We start from the raw sequence: 26,239 nt of genomic DNA, 5'->3' as shown, positions 1-26,239 counted from the left end.
GGCCACTGTCGCCTGAGGTGTCGGCTAAAGTCATTTCACTTCTCTGGGCCTCGTTCTCTTTAAAATGTAATGGGAAAGGTGATTCCTGCTTATGCCAGCTTTCAAGGGGCTGTGAGATGTGAGTGGAAGTAAGTGTGAAAATAAAAAGGCCTGGAATCATTTTAGGGGTGCAACTGCCCTGCTGGTGAGGTGGAGGAAGCTCATTCTCCTGTGTGTTGGCCGGGGGGCCCTGGGCCCATGAACCATGGTGCCCAGGACTCTTTTCTTAGTCTTTTGCTCCTTGGGGTTACGTAGGGTGCCCTCCCTCCATGAAAAGGGCAGTAGATGCTTCCACCTGGTGTGGGTGCCAGGCTTAGTGTCGTGTTTCATGGGGTGCATTGCCTGGTGGTGGAGGAGAGGAAGGGAGAGTGGCCAAGAGAGCGTGTTGCTGACAGCTGTGGCTCGTCTGCGGTTCTGCAGAGCTCAGTGCCTCCACCGGTCCAGAGACTAGCAACTAGGGCTGCCCCTTCCCCATTGCCCCCTCCTCAGCATCGTTAGCACCTTCTGCAGTCACCGTGGGCTGGGGCCTTGAGGCCATCCGGGCAAGTGGAGGGACTCACCTGTGCCGAGTGCAGCCAGTCACCATGGAGGCTCGGCATACACCCCACCTCCCTCCCAGGTGGAGGTGGGTCAGCCACACAGGTGTTACCTCCTCCTCGCAGGTGAGGAAACTGAGGATCAGGATCACAGAGCTTTCTTTGCTCTGATTGGCTAGCATCCCTTGAAGGGATTTTTGGTGTGATTTATTTTGTTAAATTTCACTTTATTCTTTTAATTTAACGTTTTTTGGAATAGATGATTTTGGCACATTATACCGAGTTTAAAAGGTACAAAAGAATAGACAGTAAAAATTTCCACCTCCATCCCCTGCCTCCTGGCTCCTCTGTAGTCAATATTCCTAGTCTCCTATATCATTTCAAGATAATTAGCAGCATATACATGCAATTATGTGCATGTATTCTTCCTTTTTTAAAATGCATGTTCTCCCTTTTGCCTTTTTTCGTTTAAAATATATCTCTTGGAGATTGTTCTACATCAGAGCTACCTTTTCTTTGCACTGCGACGTGCTATTTGTAGTATCCTGTAGGACAGGTGTCCTATAGTTTGTTTACGCAGTTCCCAACCGAGAAACAGATAGGTCACTTCCAGACTTGGGCTCTTTTCAGCATATGCCACAGTCCAGAACAGAATCATACCTGTGTGTTATTTCAGTGGGAATCTGTCTGCAGGGTGAGTTCCTAGTCAGGAAAGTTCTGGGTCAAAAGGTATGAGCATTGGTCATTTGGGTAGATTGCCAACTTGGACCTTGTAGGGGTTGTTTCAGTACCTGTGCCACTGAGATGTGTGAGAAATTCTGCTTCATAAACGGTCATAACATAGTGCAAGCCTTTTTAAAAAATTGAAGTATAATTGATTACAATATTGTGTTTATGGTGTATAGCATAGTGATTCAGTTATACATACGTATATTCTTTTTCATTATAAGTTGCTATAAGCTATTGAATATAGTTCCCTGTGCTATACAATAGGACCTTGTTTATTTTATATATTGTAGTTTGTATCTGCTAATCCCAAAACTCAAAACTCTTAGTCCCCCTCTTCCCCCTTTGATAACTGTTAAGTTTGTTTTCTATGTCTGTGAATCTCTTTCTGTTTTGTAAATAAGTGCATTTGTATCATTTTTTTAGATTCCACATGTAAGTGATATCATATGATATTTGTCTTTGACTTCATTTAGTATGATAATCTCTAGGTCCATCCATGTTGTTGCAAATGGCATTGTTTCATTCTTTTTTATGGCTGAGTAGTATTCCATTCTGTATATATACCACATCATCTTCATCCAGTCATCTGTCAGTGGACATTTTAGTTTGCTTCCATGTCTTGGCTATTGTAAATAGTGCTGCTGCCAACATTGGGGTTCATTTATCTTTTCAAATTAGAGTTTTCTCCAAATATATGCCCCGAGTTGCAATTGCTGGATCATATGGGAACTCCATTTTCAGTTTTTTAAGGAATCTCCATACTATTTTCCGTAGTGGCTGCACCAAATTACATTCCCACCAACAGTGTAGGAGGATTCCCTTTTCTCCACACCCTCTCTAGCATTTGTTGTTTGTGGACTTTTTAATGATGGCCATTCTGACCAGTATGAAGTGGTACCACATTGTAGTTTTGATATGCATTTCTCTAATAATTAGCAATATTGAACATTTTTTCATGTGTCTGTTGACCATCTGTATGTCTTCTTTGGAGAAATGTCTAGTTAGGTCTTCTGCCCATTTTTGTATTGGGTTGTTTATTTTTTTGTTACTGAGTTGTATGAGCTGTTTGTATATTCTGGAAATTAAGCCCTTGTCAGTTGCATCATTTGCAAATATTTTCTCCTAGGTTCTCATAGGTAGTCTTCTTGTTTTGTTTATGGTTTTCTTTGCAGTGCAAAAGCTTGTAAGTTTTATTAGGTCCCATTTGTTTATTTTTGTTTTTATTTCTATTGCCTTGGGAGACTGACCTAGGAGAACATTGCTACGGTTTATATCAGAGAATGTTTCATAGTGCAAGTGTTTTGATGTTTTATCAATCTTGATTTGTGAAATATGCTATCTCAGCATCATTTTAAATTTGCATTTTTCTTAAGAGTGACATTCATTGGATTTTTATGTTTCAAGAATTGTTTGCACCTTTAAAAATGCATGATTTATCACTCCCGCCTTCCTAGTTTATATAAGTAATAATAATGTTTATAGTGGCAAATATAGAAAATACATAAAAATATAAAAAGGGAAAATTAAAAATCACATTCAGTCTTTAGATCAGGGATTGGCAAATTGTGACCTTCTAGCCAGCAGCCTGGTATGTAAATAAAGTTTTATTGGAACACAGCTTGCCCATTCATTTAGGTATCATCTATATCTATGGGTGCTTTAAAGCAACAGCTGCAGAGTTACATGACTCCAAGCCTAAGATGTTCACTGTCTGGCCCTTTACATACAAAACATGCTGTCCCTGCACTCTAAATAATCACGATTAACATTTTGATGTATGTCTTTCATGTTTTTTTTAAGTACAAATATGCAGGTGTATTTCTTTTCTGTTTTAAACCACAGCAAACATAGTATCTTATGGCCCTGGGGCTCTGTAGCCTCCTTTTTCTACTCAGGACTTGGCTGTGAGCCTCTTTCTGTTCCTGCTCATCTCTCTTCCCCATGAAACTGCTCCCCGTGGGCTCCAGGGGAAGGTGGCCGAGCCCATGCCTACAGGTGGGCTTAGGGCTTGGTGGGCTTTGCGGCTGGGACGCTCATCCTTGAGGTGGGCCCTGAGGGAGGGGAGATTCCTAGAGACAGGAGGAGTTTAGATGGGGCAGAAGAGGTAGGATAAGGCTGAGGATTCTAGGTTGAGGATCTGCAGGAGGGTCAAGGCCAGGTACGTGTGGGAAACAATGGGTTAAAGACTTCCCAGACCCTTTAGAACAGAAACTCCAAGGGGCATGATTGCAGGCAGTAAATTTTCAGGAGGAGGCAAAGGCATGTAAAGTTTTCAACTTAGTTTGACATGGAGCCCTTGTTTGGGGTGCACCTCTGGGGCACCACTCTTCAGGAACCAGTGTTCTCGGACTCCCAGGGGAGCAGCTCTGGCCTGGGCAGCTTTTCCATCCAGCAGGTATCCCCGTCCCATCAGAGCTACATCCCTTTCGGAGTGTGGGAAGCCCCTGTGCTTCAGTCCTCAATGCCTGGAAGAGAAGGAAGTGGAGTCCCTAGCCCAGAATGGGGAGTAGGCCATGGTGAGGCTGCTCCCGGGAGGCAGAGGTGGCTGAGGTGGCTGTAGGTGGGCGTGGGCCTGGGGGGAGGCAGTCCTGCCCCAGCTGGACCCTGGCCTGGAGGAGGGTCCTTCTCTCCTCTTTCCACTCTGCCCCTGTGTTACAGGAGGTGGGGGTGCTGCCTCCAAATGGTAGGAACAGGTAGAAGGGTCTCAGCTGGGAAACAGGCTCCCTCCCTGCTCTTTCCTCATTTCTGAACACCCACCAGAGCACCTGATTCATCATAGTTACTTAGAAAATCAAAGGCATTATTATCTTTTTGGGGCGGAGGGGAGCAGTGCACAGCTGGATGAGCTGCTGGCTCAAGCTTGAAATTTACACTTAAAAAAAATTTCTCCAGTGCTAGGCCAGGGAGGCAGTGGTATCCTCCTTTGGGACATGAGGATTGGGAGGCCCAGAGAGCAGAGGTGGTTTACTTCCCAAAAGTGGGGCTGGCCCAAGAGCCCTGGTGCTCTGTGTCCGGGGAGGTGGGGCCGGGGGATGGTGGGGGGAGTCACTGGGACACTGGGCAGCATGCTGCCTCTGCTTTAGCTCCACCATTTAGGTCTTTTTTGGTTACTGAACTTCAGTTTCAGTGAGATGGTGGCCTAAAGGGTTGGTTCCTGTTTTCACTACCAAGGCAGCTGCCACCTGGCTGCCTCTCTCTAGCTGTGGACTGTTGTTGCCCTGTTTTTGCAAATAAAGTTTAATTATCACATAGCTACACCCATTCATTTACATATTAGCTCACCCACAGAGCTGAGTAGTTGTGATTGAGACCAGATAGCTAATGCTAAAATATTTACTCCCTGGCCCTTTACAGAAAAGAGTTTGTTGACACCTGCTCTCCTGTATCCCCCACTTCCACCCCTCACCCCATCCCCGCCCCGCCTCCAACAGGAGGCATCTTCTCGCATCCCAGGGTGTGAGGGTCCAAAGGGAGGGAGGGAGTGAAAAGATGCTTGAGGACTGAATTCAGAGCATGGGAGGTATTGCTGTTAACTCCCTCTCGGCTGAGGTCCCCCTCACCTTCACCCCTGAGGGCCACCTGCTCCCTTCCCAACACTGACTTCTCTGCAGGTGTGATGAGGTTAAGGAGAACTGCAAGGACAACCAGGAGGGAAGGAAGGAGAGAGCCAGTAATTATCAAATGCCTGCTGTGTGCCAGGCTGGACCATGTGCTCCATGTCCAATACTCTGCAAAGGAGGTCGTGCGACCCCAGTGCACTAGTGAGGGGACTGGGCTCAGAGAGGTTGAGTAACTTGCCTGACCTCCCCCACTGAGATTCCAGCTTCAGATTGTAGTGGGGTATTGAGGGCAGTTTAGGGGATATTGAGGGCAGCTTGGGCATGTGTGGGGTGGGTGGGAGGACAGGGTCCCGGTGATGGTGCTGATCGTTGGTGCCTTGAGTCAGGCTCGCCTTGCTTTTCTGGGACCCTGAGTCACATTCTCAGAGGGTGACTCCTCTTCCTGGAACCAGTCCTGCCCCTCCCCAGAGTGGGCCTGCTTCCTCCGCTGCCGTTGTTCTGCACACTCAGGCTGTGTGTGTGTGTGTGTGTGTGCGCGCATGCCCATATATGTACTGCTGGTGCCGATCTTGGGCCGAGGCACTAACCGACCATCACCCCTCCAGGAAAGCCCCAGTAACTTCAGTTACTTTTCTGTTCCATCACTTTGTTCCCCTCCCTTTGTCCTCTTGTCCTCCTGAAGCACAAATTTTGGTCCCTAAAGCTAGGATGCTGACTACCTCCCCCAGCTCCCCAAATAAAGAGGAATGGAAATTGGATCATCATTTCTTTCCAAGCAAACAGCCCAAACATTTGAGAGCCTTAATGTGAGGAGCAGTTCCCGGGACACGTGGCAGCAACTCAGCCCCTCTCCCGGTTTCCTGTCCAGCCCAAAGGTGACCCTGGAATGTGACATATGTAAAGCAGCCCTGGGTGCCCGGGTGGGCTTTAAATAATTTCTTTACACCTTTCCTCTTAATAGTAGCTAATATTTATTGAATATGTCAGACAGAATGCTCATGCCTTTATGTGTAATCCTGTGAAGCTGGAACTAACAGTATTCCCACTTCACTGAAGGAGAGGTTAAGTAACTTACCCAGGGTCACAAGACTAATAGTGATAGTGCCAGCAGACCTGGTGCTGAGCTGGATCTGTCCACCCCTAAAGCCCAAGGCCATGCTCATTACATGGTCCTGTACGTTGTGGGTTTTAACGACATCCCTTGCCTCCACCTACTAGATGCCAGTAGATCCCCCTGCCCCCAAGTGCGACAACCAAGAATGTCTCCCGACATTGAGCAATGTCCTGGGGTGGGGGTAGGAGGCAAAATCACCCCCACTTGAGAACCACGGTCTTAGCCCAAGGTTCGAGAGGCAGGATGCAGGCACTTGACATCGGGTCACCTTCTCCAGGGCAGCTCTGAAAAGTCTTTTAAAGGGCTCCAGAGCCATTTCCTGCTGGTTAAATTCACCCCCACTTGCCTGGGCTCTTGGGGTGTTTGGGAAGAGGAAGAAACCCTTCCCTGTGTTCAGAGAGGTCACGGCCTGGAAGGAGGAATGGGGCTGAGGTTTAAAATTAAAAAAAACCCTCCAAGAAGAGCACAGCAATTCATTTCCCCGCTAGCTTCCGAGGCCCCTGAGTGTCCCATCCCTCCAAGAGTGGAGTGAGACCCCCCTTTCAGAGCTCACATCCCAGTGGGGAGCTTATAGTGTAGGAGCCAGATGTTGACATCAGACAGTGCTCTGTGCTGGAGGACAAGGAGGCAGAGAGGTGGGGTGCTGCCTGGAACAGGGTGGACTCCAAGGAGACAGTTCATCCTGAGGGTGGAGTGAAGCCCCGGGGATGAGGTGCTGCTGGGTGTTAAAAGAGGTTCCTTAGGGCCTCAGGAGGAGGTGGTGAGACCTGCTTCTGGGCCAGAATCTGAGAAAATGAGCTCATTCCCCTGTGGGCCTGAGTGGGCCCAGCCTCCAGAAGGGCCAGAGGAACCCATGCTGGGAATGGGGTGCTCAGCTTCCAGGGTCCAGCTTGTCCCTCCAGTTAAGGATTAGACATAGCTTAAAGGGTGTGGAGTTCTCCACTCTGCAACATGGGTGATGTTTGCTTGGCCTCCAGGCAGAGCTGCCTCTTTAATTCTGAGTTTCAGTGAGGCCTGCCCGGGCCTCCCTCCTGCTGGATGAGTCTGAAACCACTGCCGCCCATTTACTCATTCAGTGTCTGAGGGACACTAATTTTTTCCAAGGGCCTTGCCCTATTGATCCAGCAGTTAATTCCCCGCCGCTGACTCCTTCCCCTTGTACTGTGGCTGATGGCAGGGTTCCTCATCGACGTGGGACTGAAAGCACTGGCATGAAAGTCAGGAGTTGGGGGCCCCTCCCAAAGGGCAGGGACTGGGGATACCTGGGGTCGGCTTCCCCTCACTGCCACCAGAGGGCAGCCGCGGACTCTGATTGGAGGCTTGCCCCAGGCAGTTCCGCCGATACCAGCTGCCCCAGCTGCCAGGAGGAGGCACTGGCACCGTTCTGTTCTTGGGGGAGGGAAGGGGGAGGGGGCATGGCTACTGGACCCAGGTTCCTGGCTGTAGGGGAGGCTTGGTTCTCCTTTGCACCAAGCAGCTCTAGAGGTGGGGCAGCAGGGGTTGCCAGGGGTGATGCAATGCCAGGGAAACTGTTGATCACCCTGACCTCACTAGGACCTAGTCTCTGGGCATCTCCCAAGAAAGAAAAACGTGAGCTGACTTGGCTCCTTACCCTAGAATGGCCAAGAGGCTGTTTGTCTTTGGGGTGGTTTTTCCCTTCCTTCTGCCTAGACCTTCAGAGCCCATTCTTGGCTCTGGGCTGGGAGTGAGCTTGGGCCATGTATGTTGAACCAGGTAGGCTGTATGTTTGGTGCACATTCTTTAAAAAAAAAAAAACAAAACAACTTAAAAAATTACTCAAGCAATGTGTGTTCATTATACCAAAACCAAACAATAGAGAAGGAAGTCTGTGTTTTCTGAGGGAGTTCCCCAGGGCTTGGCAGGTTCTGCAGCCTTATGAAAGCACTCTCCCTTTCTGCTCTGTGTGTGTGTGTTTAGGGATCTTGGAAAACCCAGCCTAATATTGGGTATGACTCCATGAGGGGTGTGTTCAAGCAGCAATAATTTTGTATTCTCAGCATCCACCCAGTATCTGCATCTCTAGGGGACAGCAAGAGACAGATGGCTCTAAGGGGCATTTAGGGACCAGAATCACCCAACAGCAAAGCCCAGGAGAGCCTCCTGGTGGTCTGTGTATGCTTTGGGCACAGGGAGACCTCTGAGGTCCCTCAGAGAGAGCACACCCTTCCAGCCTCTCTTAATGCATAGCCTTTACTTATTGTTAGTGCCCACCGCCCATACCCCACCTCAGTAGAAAGCTCCCCTTGCCTGGACGTCCTCAGTGCCCTGCAAGGGAAGTGTCACTGCCTTTTTCTGGGGCTGGAAGTGAAGAGGAGAGCTTTAGTTTTTGAAATTGATGATGTGGATCTGAGGCAGGAGGAATAGCTTGATAACTGTTTGAACTTCACCTGACCTTGTCCCCCGAGTCAGCCCTCCAGCTGTTGGGATCTGTCAACTGGCTGTGCATTTCTGGGTCTTTGACCGGAAACCTCTTGCACACAATTAGCAGTGCCAGCCCTGAAACACAGACTTTCTGGCCAGGGTCATACCAGAGTGTTTAGGTTCTATTCAGTGATAAATTCCATGCGTTTTCTCATTCTCTGTTTCGAATCCAACCAAATCCCCCGCCCCAGCAATTTGTTGAGGACCTAATGTATGCAAGATATTTTGCTAATAAGCTCTTGAATAAATGAAGAGAGTGGCTGATTTCTCAGACTGTGAACTCCATACTTGTGGGGCCACGAGTGAGATATTCATTCACCCACTCAGTCTCTTAATTCTTGAGAACCCAACATTTGGTGTACAGTAGCCAGCATTCGGTATACAGTAGGCACTTTGTACAGACTTAGTCAGTGGAGTCCTGGTGTTCCAATGGCCAGGAAAAGAAGGTGTAACTGCCAGGTCAGAAAATACGCATTGTCTTTTCTCGAGAGTCTTTTTGGTTAAAAGGGAGTAAAATCTGACGCCCTTGGGGCCTGCAGTAAGCTCCCCTCTCCCCGTGGGTGAGTGATGGCCTGACAAGGCAGGCATCTGCATGTTTTAGTTTTCGCATTGGCAAGTGAGAATTGACTTACTCCATGCAATTTCTTGAGTGCCTTCTGTGTTCCAAGCACTATGCTCGTAGCTGGGAATACGAAGCTTGCCTCACCACCCTCATTAGAAGTTGCAAAGACTGGATGAGATGAAGTGCATTAAGAAATCCACTCTGCTGCCTGCTGCTGACCAGGGGCCCGGAGGAGCCTGTGGCCTCCTTGCAGGGCCCACCTGGAGGCCTCCCTGAGATGAGCGGCTCTCCTCCACCCATCCCTGCACGCTCAGCTCTTTCTCTCTGCTGCTGGCCAGCCAGCGTTGACTTGAGTTGGCATCCATGGCTTCCTGGCTTCTCCACACGCAGCCTGATTCTGGGCCAGGGTTGGTTTGAGGCCCTGTTTGGATGTTGTTAAAAGTGGCAGCTTTGCTCAGAAAGGTCAGCGCGAGAGGCCAGAACAAAGAGATCTTTCAAGTTGGCCTCTCACGGGGCTCGGAAAAGCCCAGCAGTACCTGGCAGCGCCAGTGTGGACCGGGGGCAGGATTACTTGGGCTGGTGGGAGAAACCCCGTGTACTGTCCTGCTTCCCAGAGGGGTGAGCCGAGGCGGAGGGCCATTCCCACAGTGCAGAACAGGACAGGCCAGCTGCGAGCCGGGTCTCCCCTTGTCTGGCCCTGGCCACCAGAATCTGTGTTGATTTTTCTCTTTACCTGTGGTCAGTAAAAATTGGGACTTACCCAAAAGATGTCTCAGGGTGATTATTTGCCTTGCTGGAGAATTTGTGGGCTTATTTAGTTACCAAAGTCCTTTATAAACTTGAAAATAGTAAAAATATACAACTTTGCGGGCCTAGGATCTTGTTAAAATGCACCTTTCTTTCCTCAATTGTGTGTGTATTGGGGGAGGCAGGGTCCCTGGGAGTCTGCATTTCTCCCACGCCCCCCGGCGACGCCAGTGCTGCTGGTCTGGGAGCGTGCTGAGCGTCGATGATGTAGAAACTAAAGGCAGACGACAATCCTTGCATCGCAGTGGGATGAAGGGGCCATGGTCCCTCTTGGCCCTGGCCTCCTGGGAGCAGCCTGGTCTGGGCTGCCAGGCAGGAGACTGGCAGGTAGCCCACAGAGTGGAAAATCACCCACAGGTCTGCGAGCTGCCGGCCTCCTCCTGGGCAGCCCCAGGGTCCAGCCCACCTCAGCATGTGGCCATTTGGCCCAGCTGCCAGGGCAGAGCTCTCCTGCAGACTGAGTTCCCAGAACCAACCCTTTCCTCCCTTTTCTGGAAGTTGGTGCGGTGTGTGTCTTTTTCCTCTTGCCTGGTAATGGTTGTTGTCGGGTTTTCCCCTCAGCTCGCCTGGCCTGTGGCCTGCTGTCCAGCTCCAGGTTCTTTTCTAAGGTGGAGGCATTGGTGGGCCTGAAGGACTTCTGCTGCAGACTCTCCCACTCAGGCTTGTGGGGGCTCCCAGCCTGTCCCTGGGTGTGGTTTACCTGCCAAGGAATCCTGTTCTTCTGTCCCCTGTGGAGGCAGGGCTAATGGAAGGAAAGATGGACACAAAGCTGGAGGAGCCCCTCGATTACTTTATTCCCCTCCCCTACTCGTTAGCTCCTGAAATTTCATGCAAAAAAATGTGGCAAACTAAAACATAAGTAATATGATCTTTCGGACCCTAATTAGAAGGGGAAAGGAAAATGACTAATATTCATTGAGCCTCTACCACATGCCTGGTGTGCTTGGGGCTTCACATATATTCATTTCCTGACAGCACTGTGAGCAAATGAGGACTCCTCCTACAGATGGGGAGACTAGGACTCAGGCTACCTTGCTTTTCCTAGATTACAGATTTAGGATCTGGTTGCAAAGCTCGGGTTGTCCCTTCTAGAACCTGACTTATAAGCCGGGGAGCACTAGAAGACACTGGGGATCATCTAAACCAATGGTTCTCAAACTTGAGTGTCATTGGAACCCTCTGGAAACTTGACAAAAATGTGGATTGCTGGGCTTTACATCAGATCTTCTGATTCAGCGGATCTGGAGTGGGGAAGGCTCAGAATTTGCGTTTCAAATAAGTTCCCAGGATGCTGATGCTGTTGGTCCCACTTTAGACCTGTGGTCTAAACCATTGTTTCTCAAAGTGTGGGATGAAGACTTCTAGTGATACACAAGGTGATTTTAAGTGAGGCACAGACTAACTTTTTAAAAGTACTTCTCTATTTAATAATTATTGGCAAAAAAAAAACAAAACAAAAAAAACCTGAAACAAAACAACTAGGTACACCAAATCCATGATTTCAGGTATTTTTGATTAAAATGAGATAGTTACTGAAATAAAAAGGAAGAAGATAAAAAGAAAAGCATTACGCAGAATAATAACACTGATGGTGTACAGCTAGGCAAAAATTATAGATGTGGTGTGCAGATGACCGAGTCTGGGAGATGCTGATTGAAGCTGAGGGCCTGGTTTTATAGAGGAAGGGACCATGCACAACCCACAAGGGTGAGCCCCTCCTTGGGCCACAAGGCCCTCAGCAGCAGTGCCCAGGCGTGAACTGTCTCTGAGGGCCCTGTGATGCCCTGTGCTACCGGCCCCTCCCGGTTCTTCAGCAGTTCTAAGCAGACTAGGGAAGGTCGTTGTGACTCTGACTCTATCCCACAGGTCTTTATCTCCATTCTCAGCCTTATGAACAGGGATCTGAGTTTATAATGTTGGTTGTTTGCACATTTGGGGCTTGCTTGTCTGAAACCAGAGGTTCCCAGAAGGCAGGGAATTGATGTCGTATCTTTTTATGGCTCCAGGCTCCAAAGCTCCCAGGAATCTGTTTCATGCATGAAAGATGCAGGAGGGGCTCACGTGACTGTCCTGGCCTCCACCTTTGGGTTTTCACCCTCTGTGATCTCTCATTTCTTAATTTACTGGCCTGGCAAGCCTCTGCTTTCCCTTGCAAGCTGTGATCCAGGGAACCCCTGGAACAAGTGAGGAGGATGGTCCTCAGACATTTGCGGAACACGCCACATGCCAGGGCTGAGCTTCAGGAACAAGACAGGAGCCCTGCCCTCAGGGGATGCGCAGTGCCAAAGGGATCAGCCTGTAAATGGAGAATAACCGCAAAATGCCATGCTTGCTTCAAAAGAGGAATTAACACAGGGCAAGAGCTATGCAGTCGGGAGGGTCACATGTGGGGAGAGGCCTGGGAAGGCTGCAGGGAAAAAATGATGTTGGAAAGTGATGTTTGAAAACACAAGTTTTTTTAAGGATGAATAGGGGAAGGACCCTTTTAGGCAGTGGGAGAAGTCTGTGCCAAGATTTGGCATTGGTAACTGTGGATGGCTGTTCAAAAGGGACTTGAGTGGCAGGAGATGAGATGGCAGAGAGGCAAGGGGCAGACCCAACAGCACTAGGATGCCGTGCTGAGGGCTCGGACTGGATTCTGTAAGCCTGGGGGCACTGATGAAGGGCCAACCTGGGGAGGAACAAGATGACTTTTGCATGTCAGGCAGAGCCCTCCAGGAGCAGTGAGGTGCAGTTTTTCAAACTCAGGCCACAGCCATTAGTGGGTTGCAAAATCTGTTTAGTGGGCTGCAACCAGCATTTTAAACATAGGAGAGTAGGGGGAGACATAAAATAGAAAATACCAGAGTGGATTGCATTGCATGTAGTAGAGATAGAAACTTGAGTTTCATGTAAGCAATGTGTGCATATATATGGGGTTGCAATGTCAAATGTAGTTTTTACTATGGATCACACTTTAAAAAGCTTGAAAATGACTTTAAGGCACAGGGGGCTGACTGGAGAGGGTGAGACCAGCTGTCACTGTCGTCTAGGCCCCAGGTGATGCAGGCCAGTCTGGGGCCCTGGTGGTAGGGACAGATTGGTGAGAATGGATTCCAGTGTAGACCAGATGTGGCAGGTGAAGATGGAGAATTTGAGGCTGATTCAAGTCAGAAAGTCTGACACCAGCCCAAAGCACTTGGGCCAAGATAACATCTTGTTTGAAATACTCAGTCTTGGTCCCTTTCTGGTGGTGAACTGGAGGCCTGAGTGTCTGGGGAGGCCATAGGCAAGAAGGAGCCTTTTTGTTCTTTGATCAGTGATGTCCTGGGCCTCTAGGATCCTGGTGTTACAATTCTGACCTTTCATGCCAATTATTGGATGTTTTTAAGTAACAGTCAAACAGTCCTTCTAGCATCTGCAGGTTTGATGAGGCTGCATTTGTGGGAACTAGGCTGGTAATGACCCTGCCTCTGCTGTCTTCCCACTAGGAACATCGTAAAAGGCATGAGAGAGCTCCGGGAGGTCCTGCGCTCTGTGGAGACCAAAGCAACTCAGAACTTCAAAGTGGTAACACGGAGGAGGCCCCAGGGCTGGGTGCTGGCTGTGGCTGGTTTATTCGGTTTATTCAGGGGTCAATTTTAGTGGGAAACAGCAGAAGTCCTAGCAGGCAGCCCCTGAATCAGGGATGACCATGTGTTGCATGCATGCTTGTCCTCTCCCTGTTGTGCTCACAGCAGACATTGTTAGTCAATCTCAGAGTTCCTTTCCTCTCAGCCTAGGATGTGTCCTCAGCATCCTTCTCATCACAGTGCTACACGTAACCCCTAGCATTAGATCAGAGCTGAAACCGCCTGTCATCCCTTCCTAGCAAGGTGGTGAGCTAATTCTTAAGAGATTTGTTTATGATCTTAATAGATAACCTTGGCTTGCTTTCCTGCCCCAGTTCCCGCCTGCCTTCTTAGGCTTTTATTCACCCCAAATCAGGGCCACAGCTGCTCTCGCCCTAGAATTTTCAGTCCAATATCAGAAAGTTATCTGATGGAGAGAGCTGCCTGCGCCGGTGGCTTTATGATCTGCAAGGGCCTGTGAACTCAGAGCTGTGCCAGGCTCCCTGGGGCCAGGAGGCAGAGGAAATGCACCTCTTGTCTAGGAGAGGAGCGAGGACAAAAGATAAAGGAGGAGCCATCAGAGGCCAACAGAAGGGGTGGGACAGCTCAATGATGGGGACACAGAGAAGTGAGGGGGCTCCTTGGGAGTGGAGCGGTGGGCCTCCCGGAAGGAGAGTGCATTTCAAGCAGGCAGATTTGGCTGGGTGGTGGGTGGAGGGCCTGCTAGGCCACGGCAGGGGAGAGCCGACAGGTGCCTGCGACTGAGTTTCCCCCTCTGCCAGATGGCGGCCAAGCATCTGGCAGGGGTCCTGCTGCACTCCCTGAGCGAGGAGTGCTACTGGAGCCCCCTGTCCCACCCGCTGCCCGAGTTCATGAGCAAGGAAGAGAATTCCTTCATCACACAGGCCCTGCGGAAACCTCATCTCTATGAAGGAGACAAGTAAGCCCTACCTGCTCTGGGGACCACGCCAGGCTCATGCCATCATACCTGGGGTTTGAGCCCCACTGGTGGCCCCTCTCTCTGCCCCACACTCTCCTCCAGCCACTGCCCAGCTTACTGCCAGGCAGACTCTTCAGTATCAGCAGGAGCCAGATAGACTAGAGAAGAAGGCAGGTCTTTGGGGGTGGAGGATGCGGGGCTCAGGGGATCCTATAAGGCATCCAAAGGCCAAATAAATTAATTGGGGATACCTGCCTTCCCAGTAGTCCTAACGCACCTTATGTCTTGCTCATGCCAATAATGGAAGGTGGGCTCTGTGAGCGGCCCAGCAAAGCTGCTTCCTTGTGCTTCTCTGCTCCTTGCCCCAGCCGCTTCATGCAGTGCTGGGGGCTGGAAGGGGCATTTCCCCTCAAGAGCATCGCAGGATTTCCAGCCTTAGGTCCACTGCAGCCTTTTAGATCCATAACTCTGGGGCACGATAAAGAGCTACCAGTGGGATCCGGTGCCCGTGAATTATGCAGGAGAGGGTCACCTTACCAGGGCAGGTGCTGACTCCGGGGCAGCAGGGCCAGTGTGGCGGGCCAGCGCGCTGGAGCTGGGCTGACGTTTGTGTCTTCCAGCCTCTACTGCCCGAAGGACAACATCGAGGAAGCCCTCCTGCTGCTGCTCATCAGCGAGTCCATGGTAAGCTCCAGGGCCTCCTCCCGGGCCTCCTGCCTCCACCCTGTGAGGTGGGGCTGAGGGGCTTGGGCACAGGCTACCACGTGGGGCCTGAAGCTCATGCTCCCCAATGCCAGAAGTGAGGCTCGTCATGAGATTTAGGTGTGGGCATGGACTGAGCTAACCAGCCCTTACCCGCGGCTGCTGTAATTACAAAAGGTCTTAGCAAGTCAACTGAATGTTGCATGAACAGCTCTGTGCTGGGTATGTGACGACGGAAAAGGGTAGAGGAACGGGTGCTTTCAAGGCAGAGGCGCGGATGCAGAGCCCAGCTCTGCCTCTCAGCAGCTAAGGGCCCTGGGCAGGTCTCCTAGTCTCTGTGAGCCTCTGCTCCTCCCCTGTGGGGCAGCAGGCGCTCACAGAGGTACGGGTGCCTGTGCAAGACGCTTGTTCATGCAGTTCTGAATACTGAGTGGCATCTACTTTGTGCCAGGCCCTGTTCTAGATGCCAGAGATGCAGCAGCAAACAAAAATGGAGAAATCTCCCTGCCCTCATGGAGCTTACATTTTAGTGAGGGAGGTGGGCAGTAAATGAATTCACTACTCAGCTCTTCAGGGTTTCGGTGTCTGAGTGCTATGGACTCTAAGGCTGAGGGGTAGAGGTGTGCTGGACAGAGCATGTGTGAAATGCTCTTTAGATTGTTTTCTTAAGACCCACTTCTCCTGCCCCAGGCAAACACACATGCACGCAAGTGCCTTGGAGCCTCAGCGAGGGAGAGAGGTGTGGTTGTGTGGTCCAGGGGCGGTGAGATGGGGATGGGTGGTCTGAGGGAGCTGGAGGAGGGGTGGCAGGAGCAGCAGGAGCCATGGGTCCTCTAACTGAGGGGCCCCCTGGAGCTTATGAGCTGAGGACCCCTTGTTCGAGAAGTAAGTGTTTTAAAATGATGCATCTGAGAGCAGTGTCTGAAAGTGGAGTTCAAGAAACTGGGTCCCCCAAACAGCCAGAAACAAATGGTCTTTGGACACCTGGGTCTGTGTGATGCCAGGGTTTGCTTAGAGAACTTTGGTCAGTGGATTGCCTCTGGCTGAGCAGGTCCCCCAGCAAGTAGACAGAAGGAGGGACACTGGTCTAGGGGTGAGAGAGCGTGTCCTTCCTCAGTGTGGCGGAGTCCATTTGGATTTGAGAGTGCCCACGAAGGGGCGTGGATGTTAGGATCCCAAGGGCAGACTGGCCAGCGTGGTCCTGAAAGGTCTGGAGAGTGAGTGCTTGGGGGTCAGTGTTTGCTCCCGGGAGGGGACATCTAGCTGGTTGGTTAGCCCGATGTGGAGGTGGAGGTACCAAGTGCCATATTTGATTTTTGTGGGAGAACGGTGTACTTTTCATAACCTACACCCTGTTAATTATGTTAATTATGGAACCTCAGCCATAGACCAGTACCCTCTGGCTTCCCCCTGCACCCCCGTCAGCTGCCTCAACATCTACACCGTCAGGTGAAACTGTGCTGAAGTCACCTGTCTCAGGAAACACAGGTCATTGCGCTCACCTTCTTGTGCTGAGGGTTACAGTGTGGTCTACAGGTTGGAAATAAAAAGGTGAAAATGGGAACATTTCTTAGGTCCTTTCTCTGCCAGGTTCCAAGCTGGTTATCTCATATAGGTAGGCATTGTGTTGAGCCACGTGAAAAACAACCGTTTATTTATTCAGTCTGATACTAATGTGTTCCCATCTTACAGATGAGAAGAGTGAGGTCCAGGACAGGTACATGTCTTGGTCAGAGTCACACATTAATAATCCTTGCAGGCATGATTCAAATCACATCCGTGATTCAGTGACTGCTCTGATGGTCAATTTTCTCATCTATAAAAGGGCCAGTGAGTAACTTTGAGGATCAAATGAGGCAGGGCTTGGGGAGGGCTTTGTAAACAGGCACATAGCTGTCGGTGAGAATGGTCATCATTTTTCTCCCTGGCAGGGGCAGAGGCTGGGCTCTGTATCCACAGGCATATTCTGTGGCCGCTGCTCGATCTGGGTACCCAGGACCAGAGTTCAGATGCCTTTCATTAAAGTTATTCCCTCTGCCCAAACCCTCAAGCTACCCTGTATCTCTAAGTAGAGAATGACCTTTTACTAAAAAGTGGCCCACACTTGGAGCCAAGGTGAATTTTCCTGAATATACAGTTTCCCTCCAGGCAGCTCTTTACTGTTTGCAAGAGGGTGTGTGATCAGCCAGCTCACATAGGCGACTCGGGGGCCCAGGCCGGCTGGCCAGGCGGGTGTCCTGGGAATTCCCTGTGGCATGCAAGGCCGAGGAAGTGCTCAGACGCCGTGTGCACTGTAGCCAGGAGGAGGCGCTCTTCCAGGGCTGGCTGGTTGGTTTCTTCCTGCTCACACCCCAGCCTATCACAAATCTAGAAGCTTCAGATATTTGAGGGAGGACGTTGGTGCTGGATGTAGCTTTGGTGTCTTCTACTGGGGCTTTCCACCTGGGGTCTGGATCTGGCCACTGTGGCTCCGAACGGTTTCTCAGAGTGAACAGACCACCTCTGACTTCTCACTTGCCCTTGTTTTACCCCCTCCTTCCCCGCAGGTCCCATTCTCCATCAGGTGTGGTCACCGCTGCCAGCCTCCCGGGCTCCCGCTCTGACCCCTCAACTGACCCCTGAGGCTCAGGCTGGCCTCACGTACCAGCGGGGTTTTCCTCATCTCCCTTTAATGCTGGCTGGGTTTGGCTGCACATGATGGGGAGAAACCTCTAGGAGCAGCTGGCTGCCTTGACTGCTGCTTGGGTTCACCTGCAGAATTCATTATGCCGCAGTAAAAGCTGCTCCAGCACAGCCGGGCCAGGAGGCGTAATCATCACAGCTCTCTGCCTCCAGGGTCGCCAGAGCAGCTGCTCCGGGAGAGGGTGTTTGCAGGTTTCCTGAGTCCCCATCAGCAGCCCGTATTTTGTGGTTTGGAACTCAGAGAAGTAGCCTGCATGGGGTCTGGGTATGGGGCTGGTACCTTGGATAGGGTTTTTGCTTCAGGCTAAGTGTGTTGAGAGTGAATGGAGAGTCCTTGTCTTTCGAGAGGCACATAGAAACTTTACAAATGCTTTCACAGAAATGCAAGGAATGTGAGTTATAACTGGCTGAAGAAGATTTGTGTTTTGGATCCAGTTTTGGGGACCAAAAGGGCATTTAAAAATTCATCCCCCCACCCATCCCCACCCATCCATCCATCCACTCACCCAGTTACCATCCACCCATCTGTCCACCCACCCATCTACTCATCTCTGTCCATCCATCTAATCTTGTTTGGGCAGCTACAGTGTAGTGTGCCAGGCCATGCTCAGCACTGGAGATACAAAGACGCATAGTTAAACCACGCCCCTGTCCCAGATGTGGAGTGTGTGTCTAGGGACATGGAAGAAATTCTCGTCCCCAGATCAAAAGGAATTACCTCAATCTGCTGAATCCCAAGTGCATAGTCTAGCTTTTGAAAGAACCGTGTATCAAAACCAGCCTGATTTTCTCAGTTGGGTAACCAGGAGGTACAGGACTCTGCCATTTCTAAAATCCTGCTCTAGGGCATCTAAAATCCAAATCTTTGGGCCCTTGTTTCTTTCATCTAGGGGAGAAGTTGCTGCTGGTGTCAGGCTCTTGGGACCTGAAAGGGCTATGGTTGAGTGAGTGTGGGTGGGTGGGTGAACCTCTGGGGCCTGGGACCCTGCGGGTTAACATACTAACTGCCGTCCATGCCTAGTGTCAGGCATCCAGCGATTTGAATCTTGAATTGGACATTCACCACCTGTGTAGCCTGGGCATGCATCTTGCTTCCCTGAGCCTCAGTTCTCTCATCTGTAAAATGGGGCTAATAAGGTGTCCCTTGGAGGGATTGCACGAATGAAGTAAGAAAATGAACACGAAGGTGCCTGGTACATTGTGGATGTCCAAAATGTGTTTGTTTTATCCTGATAAATCCTGGGTTCTGACTCAGCAATTTTTGAAAATATTTCGGCTCAGATTTGGTTGGGAGAAAAATTGGTTTGAGGATACTGTTCGGTTTAAAAAAAATAAGTGCTTCCTGGGCTTGATTCCATCTGGGACTGGGCAGATGAGCACAGATTGTTCCAGCTCCTGGCTCCTGGTTTACTTTAACACGAGGCCCCACCGTGCTGCAGGCTGCGACAGTAAAGGGTCTGTTAACGCTGCCAGCTCAGAACACTCGGAGCAGCAGAGGTGGGAGAGCCTCTCGCCCGTGCTGGCAGGAAGAGCTCTGATTCCTGCTGCAGGAGCCCAATGCTGCAGGAGGGCGGGGGTTGGCGTGGGCCCGGCCTGGGTCGCTGGGTAGATGGGATGCGGCACAGAGTATGTTATTTCTTAGCTCGGTAGACTGGCAGCTCAAGAGCCGGTGGTAATTATGTCTGCTGTAGGGGATGACAGCATAGGGAGAACATGGCAGCGTCCTCCAGGGAGGGGCAGGCGCCAGGCACAGATGCTCCCATGAGACTCCTTTCTGGGGTGAGCAGCGGGCCCTAAAGCTGGCTCCTTGGCCAGCGGAGAGACTGAGAGCAGGGCTGAGCAGGACCCTGGACACCTGGTCCAAGGAGCTTGTTCTCTGCAGAGAAGCAACACCTGAGGCCAGATGGAGAAAGCCCAGCCTTGTGTTTTGCTTTGATGCTTCCTAAGCAGAGCCACCCCAGGGCCTCTGATGGTGTGGGCGGGGCTAGTGGGCACTTCCTCAGAGGCACCAGGAGGCAGGGGAGAGCCAGGAGTCAAGTCAGAATATCTAGGTTCTATTCTGGGTCCTAAACCCCCATCTGTGTCTTGAGGAGCCTTTCTGGTCCTCAGTTTTCTCATCTATAAAATAGGACAATAGAACTGAAGAAGGTTGTTGTGAGAATTACGAGATGCCACTTACCAAGTGCTTCACCAGTTAGTTCCTTCTCCTACCCTCTTTGTGTCCAGGACCAGAGAGGAGAAACAGGGCTGGGCCAAGTGAAGGTCCATGCCATCTGCAGCCCTGCAGCCAGCAGAGGGTCCAGACTGGGGCTGGCAGAGGAGTCCCATGAGGCAGCAGAAGGCGTCCTGGACTGGCCGCCGGACTGCAGAGGGGGCTTCGGTGGTTTCATTCTGCCCCTTCGTGAGGGTACTGTGAGGCCAGATGAGATGATGGTAGTGATAATTCGGCTCCTCAGATGCATGGCACACACATAAGGAATGCCTATTTGAGCAAGAACCACTTGGCCTTAGGTGTCCTGTGGGCTGGCGTACCTTAGGAAATGGAGATGCGCTCCAGGGTGTTTTCATAAGGTCCCATATTTGCTTCATGAATGCTTGTCCAAAGACCACAAGTGGGTCATGCTGGATGATGGGGGGTTGGAGAGGAGCACGTTTCTTTGGCTTTTCCTCTTCTGACCTGCTGGGGGCCTGGGGTAAATGTCCCTTAGTCTGGGGAGACTGCCCCTGGGAGGACAGCAGAGGGCCGAAGGCTAGGAGCAGGGACAGCTGCTAAGCCCTGCCTGGGATTAAATGCATGGATTAAACCAGAACAGGACACCCCCAGAGGTGGGGGGCCCAGGGGTTTTGCAGGGGAAAGCAGAGGAGAATAGCCTGCCGTTACTCCAAGACGAGTAAGAAGCACCGTGGTGAGAAGAACGTTTACTCTCTATATTCATGTCTGTCACTGCACGTGATCTGGAGGATTTTCTGGTGAGGACATTTAAATGGCGGAAGGGAAAGAGTGTGGCTGGGACTGGTTCAGGGAAGGCTGCTGATGGAGCTGTGAGCATCGCCTGGCCTCAAGGACGTGCGCCCAGCGGAGGATGGAGTAGCACACCTGGGGCACCCTGGGCAGGGACTTGAAGCCCCCAGAGGGTCTGAGGCCCTGGGCACTGAGGCCTGCTCTGGCACCTGAGCTGCATGGGGATTCCTACCCTGTTGCCAGCCCCCACAACTTCCTTTTTTCTGCTCTGGACCCACCCTACCCTGTTAACCATGGTTATGTACACAGCCGCTGCCCAGCTGCCCTGCATGCAGTGGAGCATTTCACCACAGCCCTGCCCCAAAACCATAGCAACCACTTAGCAAACTTCTGCTTTTGGCTTTCCTTTAGGGACCCATGCTTCCTTCTTGGCACAGGTGCCAAGCCCTGAAGACCCCCTGAGAAGATGCCTCCCCTGCTGTCTGCATGTTGGGGGTGGGGGGTGGTCCCCAGGAGGATGAGATGCTGCTGTGATCCCCTCCTCTGTTCCTGTCTTTCTGACCTCATGCTTGCCCAGTACTGGAAATCCATGCCTCCCTCCCACCAGGCACACATTCAGAGACATTGTTCTCTTAAAGGTCAAGGTCTCGGGCAACAGGAGGAAGTGTCCACACCAGGCCCAGAAATCTTTCTCTTTCCAATGTCACCTGCAAGTGCTGTGTGCGGGCCTGCCCCAAGAACTGATGAGCCAGTGGGGCGTGCGGGGGCCAGAGTGTGTGCCCAGGGTTGGGAGCGGATGCGGGGGGCCCAGTGGTGGAAGGAAAGGATACCTGAGTCAGGTTGGAGGAGCCAGGAGACATCCATGTTGACAGAGGCAAACACAGACTTGGTGAGGAGAGGAAGCTGTAGGGAAGGACTTGGGAGCTAGTGGAGAGGAGAAGCTGGCTAAGTGGGCAGGCCCCCTGGCAGCCACAGAAAGGAGCTAGGACTTTATCCTGGGCCGGGGGTTGGGAGTTGGGGTCTGGCAGGGGCTAGTCTTGGAGGACAGGCCAGCCAGAGATTGTTGCTGACCATCCTTTGCATGAGACTAGTCCACATGGGTGGGTCCAGAGGTCCTGGATGTGCCTGGCAGGCTTCCCCCCACACCCTGCAGAAGAGCCACCTGTGCAGGCTGCCCGCCCTGCCCCCGTTCCATCAGGACCTCCCCCCCCCCCCCCCGAGAGCTCTAGGGCAGTTCTGCTCAGTCTGTGCATCGTGTGCTGCTGCTGCTTCTCGCTTCCGTAGCCCCTCCCCAAGGGAAGGAACTGTGTCTCCATCCTCTCATTCCCTAACTGCCCCCCCACCCGCATTGCTGCCTGGTGGGGGCTCCCCCTCCTGGCCCCACCCTGGGAGACCAGAGCTGGGGAATTGCTGGAGGTGGAGGAGTGGGGAGGTTCCTTGCCAGGGGCAGAGTGAGTTTTGTGTTCCTCGGTGAAAAAGCTCCTGCCAAGGCTCTCCTTAGAATTTCGTCTCTCTTCCTGTTGGTGCCAGTGTGGGTGGATTTCGCCAGGAAGGAGGGGGATTTCTCTGGCTCTTTCCCGCTCCACTCCTCTCCCTTAACTCTTCGGAGCCTGGCCGGCTCTTGTTGACCAGGCTGGCACCAGTGCTCAGCCTTTCTGGGCATCTCCTGGCACCCCCGGCACCCTCTCCTGGGGATGGTCCATGTCCATCAGGGTGATGGGCAGCTCTTGCCTGTTGTGCCTGGAGGGGCAGCCATCAGGACCCCTGGCCACTGGCCTGCCATACTGAAATGCCTCTGTGGGTGAACCACATCCTTGGGTCTCATAGGCATTTTGCCTTCTAGAAGTCTCTATGGAACCCACTTCAGGCCTGCACAGCAGGACACATCCAGAACCGACAGTCCAAAGGCTGCTGAGCTTCTGCCTCTGCAGCTATCACCCTTGCGAGCCTCAGCTCCTGACCTGGAGAAGGAGAGGATAGTAGTCCTGCCCCGAGGGAGGTGGTGAAGACAACCTGTGGACACATTGGTGGGATCTGACCAGTGAGATCTGGGTCTCCTGTTTAGCTACTCCCGAGTCTGAGTGCTGTCCCCAGCGTGTGAGTGTACAAGATGGGGTGTGACCACAGGCCACAGAACAAGAGGGCCCCCATTTCCCGATGGGGAGATTTCAGGCTTGGTGATACAGGGCTCCCCCCTTGAATTTCGCACTCCTAAAGCTCATTTTCCCTCACCTCCTCACTCTCTGAGCAGCCGCCTGGCAACTCTGAGCTAAACTCCTGAGTATTGGATGCCAAGCCCAGAGACCTTGGGTTGTGGGGAGATTTCTGGGGAGGGACAGAGAGGAGAGAGTTCTGTGGTCAGAAGAATCTGGGCTGGACACAGGGGTGATGGGAAGGAGGTATGGGGGGTCCTTATCAGAGGGGACTTGGGGGACCTGCAGAGGAAGAGAAGAGGGCAGAGGGGCCACTGCCCAGGCTCCCATTCTGTGAGTCAAGCTGCAGAGCCACTCACCCGATCTAGACAGTTCCAGATAATACCTGCAGCTCTTTCTGTGAGTGGATGAGAGCAAACACACAAGGAGCTGTTCCACGAAACAGTTGGCCTGTATCCTCCAAGATGCCAGTGTCCTGGCAGGCAGAGAAGGGCTGCGGGACTCTTTGAATGAAAGGAGACTCAGGTGACGTGACACCTGCACGCTCGGCGTGATCCCGGGTTGGATCCTGGGATGAGACAGTACCAGAAAGGCCGTCAGTGGGACAGGCAGCAAAATCTGAATATGAGCTAGTATTAAAGGATGGAAATAGCGGTGTTAGACTTCCTGAATTTGGCATTTCTGTTGTGGTTATAAGAAGAATGTCCTTTTGTATTTAGGGGTGAAGGGCCATGTTGCCTTAACTGACTGGTACTACTATTATTATCATTAGAGAAAGACAGACAGACAGGGCACGTGTGGTCAGTGTTAACAACTGGGTTTACTGCTGTGGGACTATTCTTGCGACTTTTATGTAGGTTTGGGATCTTGCAGAATAAAACATTGAAAACCAGAGACATGGGTCCTCAGGACTGGTCTGTCACCCCAGCCTGGGCTCCGGGGGGAGGGTTTGCTCTCTTTCATGGGGGTGGGGAAAGGAGTGTGGCCTGGGTCAGTGGCCAAAGAGTGACAGTCACTGGGTCTCTGAGGAAGGGGCCCTGTGGGGACAGGCACACAGTCCTCAGCCTTTCCTAAACTGTGTCTCCGCGCAGGCTACTCGGGATGTGGTGCTGAGCCGGGCCCCGGAGCAGGAGGAGGACCGGGCAGTGAGCCTGCGGAACGCCGCGGCCATCTACGACCTCCTGAGCATCACGCTGGGCAGGAGGGGGCAGTACGTCATGCTCTCCGAGGTACAGCCCCCCCACTCCATCCCCTAGAGTCAGGACCCCACCGAGGATGTCAAATGGAGGATTGTCCTCCTCCACTGTCCCTTCCTTGCCTTCACCAAGGGGTACAGCTCCGTTCTTGGGAGGGTTCTGAGTCAGGTGTGTCAGGAGCCTGGATCCCCTCCCATCCCTGCTGGACAGAGCACCCCTGTTGTATTGGGCAGACCCTGCTGGGGCAGCGCCTCATGTGCTGGGCTCTCCGGGGTGTGGGGACCAGGGGCACGGAGCTGCCCCTCTCCTGCCCCCCGCCCACAGTGCGAATGGCACTCGCACATTTTACAGCGTTCAGATCCGGGCAGGGATCAGGGGTGGCTCTGGGCCCTTGGCTCCTTGTGCAGGTGGCCCTCTCAGCAGCAGATGCTCTCTCCATGTATTTGGGGGGGCTCCCGAGAGGAGGGGCGGTGACACCTGCTGAGCCCCTGCTCACACCAGGCGTTGTGTTAGGTGCTTCCAGAAGATACCTCCTTTAATGTGAGGGGGGATAAGTGGTCTCTCAAGTTCACCAGTGAGGAAGGTGGGGCCGAGAGAGGTAGGTTTCGGCCCAGGGTGGTGCAGGGTGTGCATGTTGGGCCATCGTGGGGGAACCCAGGCCACCGAGCTCTGAAAGTGCCTGCTGTCGGGTCCTGTACCCCTTACCTCTGTCACCCTCACCCGCCCTGACCATGACCACGTAGTGCATCCTGGCCTCACATGCTGGCTTCTGCCTCTTTCACATGGAACCACTTCTGTTGGGGACTGTCAGATCTCACAGGCTGCCCCTGACTTGTGGTGGCCCAGGATTGAAGAGGCCCGGGGAGCAAATGATTTTTCTCCAGGGTTGTAGAGGAGAGCAGAATGAAGCCTGTACTTTTGGGTGATGTTCTGTCCACGGGCTTTGAAGTCAGTCTGCTTTGCCTCTTACCGGCCCTGTGACTCTGGCAAGTCATTCAAGCCTCAGCTTCCCCATCTGTGAAATGGGGGTAATTAGATAACCCACCCCACACAGTTGTTGGGAAGAGTAGATGAGTTAATACACGTAGAACACTGAGAATGGTGCCCAGCACAATGGTAAGAAGAAATGTCAGCTGTTACTATTTTTATTGGATGTTCACATTTTGAAAGCACTTTCACAAATCTCATTTCACTCACTTGTATCCATCATCCCATGAGACATTCACAGTTAGGAAGGTGGGAGCCGAGGGCCAGAGATGGCGAGAGACTTGCTCCAGGTCACATAGCATGCCAGTGGCAGAGACAGGTTATTCCTGGCGTTTTCTGACAGGAACCAAGTACAAGCCTCTGGCAGCCTCCTGTGGGAAGCGACTTGGGCAGTGATTACCCCGGATGGGTATGGGGTGGGCTGGGGGTGGGAGGACCCTGGAGGGGAGGTGCTGACCATCTCCCTCTCCCCAGTGCCTGGAACGAGCCATGAAGTTTGCCTTTGGAGAATTTCACCTTTGGTACCAGGTGGCCCTCTCCATGGTAGCTTGTGGGAAGGTAAGACTCAAGGTGTGCTGGGGGCTCTAGTCTCTCCCAGAAGTGGGCAGAGGGCGGTGCAGTGATTCAGAAATACTGTCCAGCAGCTGATTTTAGTCTCCAGGAGAGTGAGGGGCACGGGAGGGTCACACACAGACCCCTGTGTGAATCTGGTGTCTACTTGTGAGTTACGAGTGTGCCGGGTATGCAGGTGTGAGTCCATGGGTGCTCTTCTCTGAGCATATGTGCATGTATACGGGGGCATCGTGACATTTCTATCTGTGAGTTGGTTGGTGTGACTACATGAGACAAGCATGGACGTGGGTTCCATTGTTCCACTTGGGCTGCAGCTCTCTTCCTGCCCACGGGCTTGGTGTCAAGAAGGAACCTTCCCATAAATCCGGGACTTGCCTAGGAGGGAGGGGTTGAAGGGTAGAGCAGAGCAGAGCAGAGCCCCACGCAGGAGTTTGGGGGAGCACTGCGAGGTGGGCGTGGTGGGGTGATCAGGAGTTCTGCCCGGAGCAGGGCTGACCTTACCCCCATCTCCTGAGCTGCATTTGCTGTCTACCCACCCAGCCCCGTCCCCACACCCCTTGGTTTTCCTCCGATGAGAATCACGCTTACATAAGCCTCTATTCTCAGCAATGGCATGAAAGGAAAACCTTTCCGGAGCTGGTTGCTGAGGGTGTTGGGGCTGAGGA

At 52.1% G+C, this 26,239-nt stretch overlaps 1 protein-coding gene across 4 annotated transcripts in view; it reads left to right on the top strand.

Moving 5' to 3' along the window:
• Window positions 1-26,239, top strand: part of TTC7A (tetratricopeptide repeat domain 7A) — a 117,053-nt gene that overhangs the window by 34,049 nt on the left and 56,765 nt on the right. For 3 of the 4 annotated variants that reach the window (XM_010984035.3, XM_064494521.1, XM_031466961.2), the window contains 5 exons: window positions 13,260-13,338; window positions 14,162-14,319; window positions 14,940-15,003; window positions 23,910-24,047; window positions 25,476-25,559. In XM_010984035.3, the coding sequence (XP_010982337.2) occupies window positions 13,260-13,338; window positions 14,162-14,319; window positions 14,940-15,003; window positions 23,910-24,047; window positions 25,476-25,559 (523 nt within the window). Of the gene's footprint in view, window positions 1-13,259; window positions 13,339-14,161; window positions 14,320-14,939; window positions 15,004-23,909; window positions 24,048-25,475; window positions 25,560-26,239 lie in introns of those variants that run through there. The other variant, XM_031466962.2, reaches the window with a different exon arrangement.

This window comes from Camelus dromedarius, chromosome 15, assembly GCF_036321535.1.
Source record: "Camelus dromedarius isolate mCamDro1 chromosome 15, mCamDro1.pat, whole genome shotgun sequence".
In the NCBI taxonomy this organism is placed as follows: Eukaryota; Metazoa; Chordata; class Mammalia; order Artiodactyla; family Camelidae; genus Camelus; species Camelus dromedarius.
The sequence above is the reverse complement of the archived record's forward strand: the minus strand, read 5'-3'. Positions and strand labels throughout refer to the sequence as shown.